We start from the raw sequence: 9284 nt of genomic DNA, 5'->3' as shown, positions 1-9284 counted from the left end.
CTTCAAACACCAAGACGACCTCCACTTTGCTTCAAACACCGATGAATGGAGACGCCACCACGCTTCGCTTCCAACACCAGGACTTCGCTCCGCTTTACTTCACTTTGCTCCACCAAAACAAGCCACCGCGACAGGCTTTCAAGGACTTCGGTCATGATTTTCGGTGGGTTGTGAGTAGATTTGAAGCAACACGGTGGGTTGTGGCTGAATTCTCAGCACGAACGATTTCGAACAGGACGAAGGCGCCAGACGGTTTTCTTCGGTCAAACAACAAACAGGGTTTCAAATTTTCAGTCTCAGGAATTTCGAATGGGAAATCATGGTAAGGACAAATAAGTCATTTGAAGATTCTGAAAATTGCATCTGAGTCCCTTTGGGACTTCAAAAAAAATTATCAGATTTCAGGGGACCTATTTGATGTATTTTGTTCTCCATGGGACCTCAATGTCATTTTCCCTAAAAATAAAAACTTTATATATATAATTAAGTGAGAATATAAGTACCAGCATCTTTGAGGATCTTGAGGAGGTTGACTTTCTGCTTGAGTTCAAGGGCTTTCTTGAAGTAGTCACGAATATCAAGTTCTGATTCAGAGCAGGTGCCATGTTTTTCCCACTCATGTGACCAGAACCTCATCCCATTGCTACTTGGGCAACTTAATGATGCCCAGTGCTTCTCCATGCTACTTATCAAATCTGATATCTATGTGTAACATTCAAATTCTTGTATTTGATTATATCACATGAAATAATATGATAGCTAACTAACATACCAACTTGTACTCTTTATTCAAAATGAAGGCAATTCATATACCGTAATCATCATCACCATCAATCACTTATCTTGAATATGTCCACCTATACTGTTTTAAATCATAAACTTCCACTTGATAAAAGGACCAGAGGTTATTTTCTCTCCTTTTTCATTTAAATTTATACATGAAAATTATCTATAGGCCCACATAAAATTCATACAAAGAGTCTCCATTTGATTCAATTTTTTAAGAATTTACAAGCTTAGAAATAACGAAACTCGACTTGTAAATATAAAAATTTGGTTTGCATTAAGCATGTACTGTTAAATATGACCTGTGAATATACAAGATTGATTTGTACATATAAATATTTTGGGACATCTCTAATTAATTTTCTTATACAGGATATGGGTACTTTTATTGTGTTCTATCGATGTGGGGAACTTCAACAATGTATTCCTGAAGATTAAATTAAAAAACACAAAGCAGAGCACCAAGTTTCTGGGTGTATGTGTGAATAATAATCGTATTTCAAAATCTTCAGTACTGAATTGGTTTATGAATTGGTTATAAGACACAACATATAATATATATACATATATATATAAAGTGAGACTAACATATAATATATATACATATACATATATATATATATATATAAAAGTGAGACTAAGGGAAACGGAAAGATTGCCACCATGCAATATGGTGGTCAGCGTTCAAATCTTGGAAGTAGCCTCAACCTTTCAGGGTAAGACTATGTACATCTCTATTCCTCAAGAGCTCCCCAAGTGGGAGTTTTGTGTCTTGAGCTGCCCTTATACACACAAACACACACAGAGAATATACTCCTCTGGTCCTAAATATAAGACCCTTATACACACAATATAAAGGTCCTTTTACACACTAGTATAAGGGTCTTATATTTAGGATTGGAGGAGTTGAAATAGAATAGAAAGATTCACACAAACAATTTATATTATACGTTATAGTTTCTCTTCTAAATATATGATGCCTTACTATTGCAGAAGATTATGATTGTTAGTTCTCATTGTTGTGGATATTTAATAAGCCATTGCTCAGGACATGCACATGGATGGATGGTAGTGGCAAAAATGCCAACTTTCCCAGTATTAAAAAAAACATGACTCGTAAGGTGGCCCGGTATAATACATAATTGACATGTGGTAGAATAAATCAGCATTACATAGGTACACATAATGATCATTATATCATACGACATACAAAACTTCTAATAAGTTAATTAAACAGAAAAAATACACGTCTGATTGTTATAGCTTGAAGGTTTCTCTGTTGCTTTTTTCTGTGAAAAGTTTTCATGAGAAAACTATTGCCAAAGAAAATCTGAAAATCTGAGAGAAATCTTTCTAGTTTTTATGCCTGAGAACAATTCCTCCGTGACAAAAGCATCATATTGTTTTCTTGTCATGTTACTGGCTAATTAATTATCGTATTGTATAGTGGTATATGTTATGTTACCTGAGATTTATCAAAGATGCTATCAAGATCCCAGTTTGAAGGCCAAGAGCCATCATTATAGTTAAGCCACAAGCCATGAATAGAAAAATCTGCTTCTGGTTTTCCGCTCTTTGGGTAGCAGCAACTACGCTTTGTGTCACAGTATGCTCCTGGCCACTGCATTATCAAACTTTTCCACATAAACCTTAATTATCAAATCCATTTTCTTAATCTTTCCAAAGTTACCATATCCCTTCATTATGCACACATGCACACATATTTACCTGCTGAACCACGTAGAAGAAATCGAAATCCTGTGAAACAGACAGAACTGATAGGTATTGCACTATCAAAAGCTTCAACTGTATGGAAACCCTTGGCTTCATCGTCATCTTTGATATCGATTTTCTCTCTCTATATATATATATTACTCATACTTACACTCTAATACACTCGTTATCTTATTCTCCGGATCATAAAGATGCATAATGTAACATCCAGACTTTTGGGCCTAGAAGTATCAAAAGTAGCCTGAATTGGATAGGCTACCAACCCTTTTGAGCATAAGTCCGAAAGATGAGAAAGGAAGTCAAAGCAGTTTCAAGGACTAAACTGCAAAGTAAAAGTTTTTCAGGGGCTTTAGTATAATCAAGGTCAGAGACTCCAGTAAAGTCTCAAAGGCCTAGAGAGAGAAAAGAGACTAGATATAGACCAAAGATTAAGTTAGAAGTCTCAATAGAGGATTATATGAAGTTAAGTCCAAGTAGGGACTAAACGTAAATTCAAAAAGTTATGACCAACAAGGGCGAAAATGGAAGAGTATACAGAAAATTCCAAGAAAATCCCAAAAATGGGAAATAATATTCTAAGGCTCTTCTATAAAGAGAAAAGACGAAAACCCCTGAGATAGCTTAAATGGATTTATGAGGTTATGGCCAGTAAAAAGTACACTGTTTGAGGTAATTATTTAAAAGCAAGAGACCTCAAAAATGTACGTAAAAATGAGGATTAATTGGCTGAAAGGTTATACTAATTTATAAAATTAGTCCCGTAACCAAAAGGCCAGTGGAATGACTTTAAAAAATTAAAGAGCAGATTATACCGATAAAAGGGTATTTTAGTAAATGATTTTTATACAAGGCTTAGAGAAGTGTTATGGCTTGAGAAAATTCATAGATACTCTCTAGAATTAAAGGGAATTTATGGATCTAACAGAAAATAATTACAGAGGCCAGAACACTGTAATTATAGAAAAGAAATTAAACCCGGAGTAAAAGTACACCGATAAAGTGCTAATCAGAGTCTTGCACTTTACTTGGCCCACAAGTCGCCACTTGTCAAGCATTTAATGGATGGTAATTAAATTTAAGTGTCAAGCTACCAATGGAGAGGATCTTGACTTTAGAATGTAATTATATTATGAATTAAGTTAATTAAGAGAGAGGTTTCAGAAGGCTTAGGCATTTGACACTTGGACTTTCATTAAATGTGGTAGATGAGATATTTTGAGAGCACTAAGGGGCTCATCTCTCCCCTAAATCAGATGGGAATTTCATCCAAGGCAAAGAGGAGAGGAAAAGAGAGGGTTTTGGAAGGAGAACCAAGAAAAGCTATCAACTTTGGTTATCAATCAAGGATTCAAGGTGAGATCTTAGTTCTAGATGCGTTCTTGTCTTGTTTTCCTTCTCTTTTAAGGTTGAAAAATCTATTTTCTCTCCCTTTGATGGCTGGTCAAAATGGTTGATGAGTGGGGAAGGGAGTTTGGTTGTTAGATCTTACTAGAACACCTCAAAGTATGGTAGATCCAAGTGGATCTATGTGAAAATTGGAAGAATTACGTGCTGATTTGATGCCTATTTCGAATTAGTTACTGTTCATATCTGGTTTTAAAATTTGGCATGCTTAAAGTACATCTGTGAGCTTTAAATCTATGGGTAGATCACTTCATTTGGATATGTGTACGATTTATGGTGATTTTTCAAAGTTAGGTTTGAAATCTGGAAACAGTGTTGAACTTTTGGGAGAGTATCGAGTTCTGTACAATTCTGGTACTGTTCGGCATAGAATTGGTTCCTGAAACTATTTTTCCTTTAAAGTTAACTTAAGGAGCTTTCAGTGAGACTTGGAAGCACTTAATTTGGATTTTTTTAGATTTAATTATGAATTTTCAAAGTTGAGTAAAAATTCTGGAGTTTCTGCGTGAACAGTACCCGCGAACCAAAATTTCCAGATTTGGTGTTCTTGAATCTAAGCCATCTAAAATGGTCCTAATTGACAAGAAATGGATCTTAAGGATGGGAAATGATAATATTTATATTAGAAAAGTTAGAGAGAAAACCCTAAGACTAAGAGAAAGGTTGGGGTTCAAGAAAGTTAGTCTTGAACTTTATGTAATCTAATGGTCCTAATAGATTGTGTGATCATTATGGTTATGTTTAGGACTTTGGAACATCCAAGAGGATATTTGGTGATGTTAACCGAATGCCCACATGGTTGGAAAGTCAAGGGAGTCAAAGGAAAAGTAAGAGGAAAGCTTGAGGTGCAAGGTAGTGAACTTACCCTTTATGTGCTTGACATGGTATGCTCATGTGTTGGTTTGTATTTGTTTGTTTGAATAATGTTGTGACATGATGATTGTTGCTGAAAATGCTGTTTTTAATATGTTCCCATGGCCATACATTTTTATACCAAGCATAAAGCATGATGACATGTCACTAGTTAACTTAAGTTTATAAAAAACTACATACCATACACTAGTATCCATCTTGTACATGTATGTGATAATGTTTGCTACTGAGATTCCCCCGAATCTCACCCCTTCGTAACCAACCATTTAGGTCAATCAATGATGGGCACTAATGGCATGAGAAGCAAGGAGAAGAAGTGGAGAATTATTGATGCTAATGATTGATACTAATATTCAATGTATAATTCTCCTATGTTATGACTTATGTTGTGAATGCCATGTATTTAATTATAAAGCTTATGGCATGTATAGGAATGTATGAGCATGAATGGGAAAAAGTAAGCCCATGTTAGGTATGTCAAAGAAATAAAAAGAATAAAAGTAAATAGATGTTAATGGATAAAACATAGGTCATGAAGCAGTTAGTTTCGAGCTTCAGTTTGACCTATCATATGAATGAGTTAAGCTACAAAATTTTGTTATACTTATAGTACACATCCCAAGATTTAAAATGAGTGGTGAATCACCTCATTTGGATATGTATACGAAGAGATATAATTTTCAAAGTTAAGGCGCAGAATCTAGAAAGTCCAGATTTTACCAAACAAATAGTAATCTTAATCCAATAAACTGTATGTTTTCAATGAGAATGATTTATTTGAATATTTTTCCCTTAAAGAGTATTGAAAGAGCTTTCGCCAGAATTTCGAACACCTCCATACGATTTTTCTAGAATTAGTTATGATTTTTCAAAGTTGGACCTGTAATCTGAAAACTAGACAGTGAACCGTAATTTTCCGAAAATTAATGTCAAAATTGAAATTTTTAAGTGTAAGACCATTCAACATGGTCTGGAATGGTTCTAAATGAATGCTAAGGTACTATATAAGTAAGGTGTGACACATAAGGGAAAATGCATCCTAAATTCTTTGATTTTACAAAAATTTCATTTTGATTTCTTAAAAGTAAGCTATGTACACGTAGTTAGTTGTTAAAAGAATTGGCTGCTGTTTGGCGTGCAAGTCTCTTATTAAAGTCAATTATAGTTAAACTAAGAAAGCTTAGGAAGAAGTGATCATGTGGACCAGCGTCCATTGGAGAAACGTTTAGAATAACTTTCATATTCCAACAGATACCAAAAGCATCTTTTCTAACACCATCTTAAGGACATATATGGGTAGGAAAAACAAAGGGATAGAGATATATAAGTACGATTGAACTGGAATATGAGAAATTTAAAATGATCTCTCTTCAAATGGCTTAATTCCTATAAAATTTTGAATTTCTTTTTTTGAAAATTTAAATTTTGATGGTCTTTATATGTGTTTTTCAAAGACAACAAAAGTAGTTCATAATTTGGATTCGTACAATATATAGTGGTCTTATATGAAGTGATGAGAAGAAAAATGATCAGTTTTAATACTAACTACAAAAAATTGAACTTCCAGCAGCGACTTTCAGAGGCGACAAATAAAGTTGCCACTGAAAATATGACTTTTAACGGTGACAAGAGGTGTCCCGCCAAAAGTCAAGCCTTTTAGTGGCGACAAGAACATAGCCGCCAAAAATGATAGTAACAGTGGTGGCTTCTGGTTGTTGCAACCGTAGGTGCAGCTTTCAGTGGCGACAAAATCTATTGCCGCTGAAAGGTGCCCACTACGGTGGCAACAAACATGGTCACGCAGCTGAAGTGTTCACTTTCAGCAGCGACTAGAATGGTCACCACAGAATGTCTTTTCAGTGGTTACACTATTTGTCGCTGCTAAAACACATTTTTAGAATATTGCTTTCAGCAGTGACACTATTTGTCGCCGATGAAACATGCTTTCAGCAGCAACAAATAGTCACCACTGAATCTCCTTTGAGTGACGACATTGTTTGTCGCCGCTAAAACACCCACTGAAAGTTTTTTCACATTTTTTTATCATTTTTTATTTTTTTTTGTAAAAAGTTTATATTATAATCTTTTATTTGTATAATTAACTAACTTTGATCATTATTGTTTTTTTATGTATTATTGTATTAAAGAGAGACTAAAAGAAAGATAATGTAGTGTTTGAGTGAGAAAGGGAGAGGAAGAAAGTTTGGAGTGTGTATAAAACACATATACTATAATTAAATGTTTGAGAGATGGAATAGAAAAACATTGTGCATGGGAGAGAAAAGAGGTGGAGGCATGCATGAGAAAGTATGTAAGTTTGAGTGATGGGGAAAATAGTGAATGATAGAGTGTGTGTAGAGGTAGATATAAATATAATTGGAAGAGAGATAGAGTGTGTGTGTGTGAGAGAGAGAAGGACATTATAATTGAAAAAGATAACATAATTAAATATATGAGGGAGATTATTATAATTAAATTAGTGTGAGCATACTTAATTGACATAATAATATTTGATTATGAACATATGTATAAGAGGATTGAGAAATAAAATTATTGAAGGAGATAATATAATTAATTAAATATGTGTGAGAGATATAGTTAATAAAATCATGTATATAGTTAATTAAATATCATTACTATTTATATTTTTATTTAAAATGTGATTAATTAAATTTTATAAAAACATATACGGTTGCATATTATATATATATTTTTTGTTGCCCAATGATTTCAAAAAAATTTATTAGCTTGGTTGGTCATGTCTGTTTGTTCCAATCTAGAGGTCCTGAGTTTGAATCCAATGAATGTCCCATTGATTTTTCACACATTCATTTTGGCTCAAAAAGGTTAAAATAACCAAACTGTCATTTGGCTGGTTCAAAGAGGGGACCTCGTGAAAGTTAGCACCCCCCGCTAGTGAAGCCACGTATGTTTTTGCTAAGGCTAGCAAATTGTTTCTATATATAAACTTTGTCATTTTCAAACCCAAAACAATTTGTTTAACCCACCCCATCTTCTAAAAATTTTAGTTTTCCCTCCCCTGCACTGACCAGTGCTACACAGATCTAAACAAAGCTTTGAGCGTCTAAAACTCCAGCTCGTGTTTAGTCCATCACTTTTAGCGTCCTTTCTTGCCGTCATCCATATATGTGCGTCAGTCTTCTTCTTCGCTTGAAGTCTTGGGGTGATGTATTTTCTTCCCTTCCCTGTTCTGCATTTTTAGATTTATTTTTTCCTCTAGTTTGCTGTGATCGATTCTGTGTTTTTTTTAAAATCCCCTTCTAGATTTAATGGCTGTCGTGTGTATGTGTGGAGGAATATATTATAGAATCCTATTTCATTTTGAAACCTTCTAGTGCCTGATTAGAGATGGGTCTATTTGAAAACAATTCCTTAAACATAATACTATTAAATCTATTCAATCATGGTGGCACTACTAGAAAAAAGACATTTAACGTCGAAAAATAATGGCGGTTAAGAAGATAAATGCCGTAGAAAAAAAAGCAGTGGCATTTTGTAAATAAGTAGCCTAACGATTGATTTTTCACGACGGTTTTCTTAATAATCACCATGGAAAGTTTTAAAAAAACACATGATAGGGTTCAGTTTTGTTCATTTTCACAGTTTCATATCAGTGTGCCATGGTCTCCTTTTGTCCCCCATAAACAAGCATCCATTACTGGCCATTTCTCAACCTTTCCCACCGTTTAAACTCCTCCATTTAGCTTGTGGTGTCTTGCCTCCTTCCATCGCTATTTGAATGCCCAACTTCGCACCTTTGAATCGTCTCTACTAAGTAAGTATCCTCTTCTTTCAATCTTTTCAATTTTTTTTTGGTTTCTTGGATGTTTTGAGTATAAAAATATGTTGTATTTCAAATGGGTTTGTTAGTTTTACATTGTGGTTGGCTTGCATTGTTCATTTTACGTTTTTTATGTGCTTGAGTTGTTGATTGATGGCATTTGGTGTGAGAAAACCTCAATTCCTTCCTATATACAGTATTAGAAACAGGTTTAAATGTTTGAAGTTGATTAGTTTTGAAGTTTGTGATTTTTTTATATTTTTTTATATTCATTTCAAATTTTTGGTAATTGTTTTAGTAATAAATTTGATAATTTAGTGATAAATAATCTGTTCATTGTTTCGTAATTTTTTTTGTTATCAACTTTGATTGATGATAAAGTGTTATTTAAAATTTTATTGCAAATGGATATCATTTGTGTTCCGTTTTGAATTCAGAAGTTTTAGTTTTAAAAATCTTTATTCATTGAATTGGTTTGAAATTGAATTCTTATTTTTGTTTTCTTTGTTATATGTTTTCAAATTTATCCTGTTTTTAATTTTTTTTATTACATTTTTAAGTTAGTTTGGTTGATTGATTGATTTGTTTATTTTTTATGCAAATTTGGGATTTGTTATAAGAAAAATTAGAATGGAGAACCTACAGGGAATAATATTTTTACAAAAATGTACTTCTTTAAGTATAT

The 9284-nt window shown here is 33.5% G+C and overlaps 1 protein-coding gene across 1 annotated transcript; it reads right to left on the bottom strand.

The window, feature by feature from the left end:
* Positions 1-483: 483 nt before the first annotated feature.
* LOC114759858 (extracellular ribonuclease LE-like) lies at positions 484-2616 on the bottom strand. Its single transcript, XM_028949095.1, has 3 exons — positions 2515-2616; positions 2252-2407; positions 484-702 (listed from the first exon to the last, which is right to left on the bottom strand). Exons 1-3 carry the CDS (start codon positions 2614-2616, stop codon positions 484-486), a joined length of 477 nt encoding a protein of 158 aa, XP_028804928.1.
* Positions 2617-9284: the final 6668 nt, after the last annotated feature.

The sequence above is a fragment of the Neltuma alba genome, unplaced genomic scaffold, assembly GCF_004799145.2.
Source record: "Neltuma alba isolate B1F8T4 unplaced genomic scaffold, ASM479914v2 tig00010910_pilon, whole genome shotgun sequence".
Lineage (NCBI taxonomy): Eukaryota > Viridiplantae > Streptophyta > Magnoliopsida > Fabales > Fabaceae > Neltuma > Neltuma alba.
This window is presented reverse-complemented; position numbering and strand designations above follow the sequence as displayed.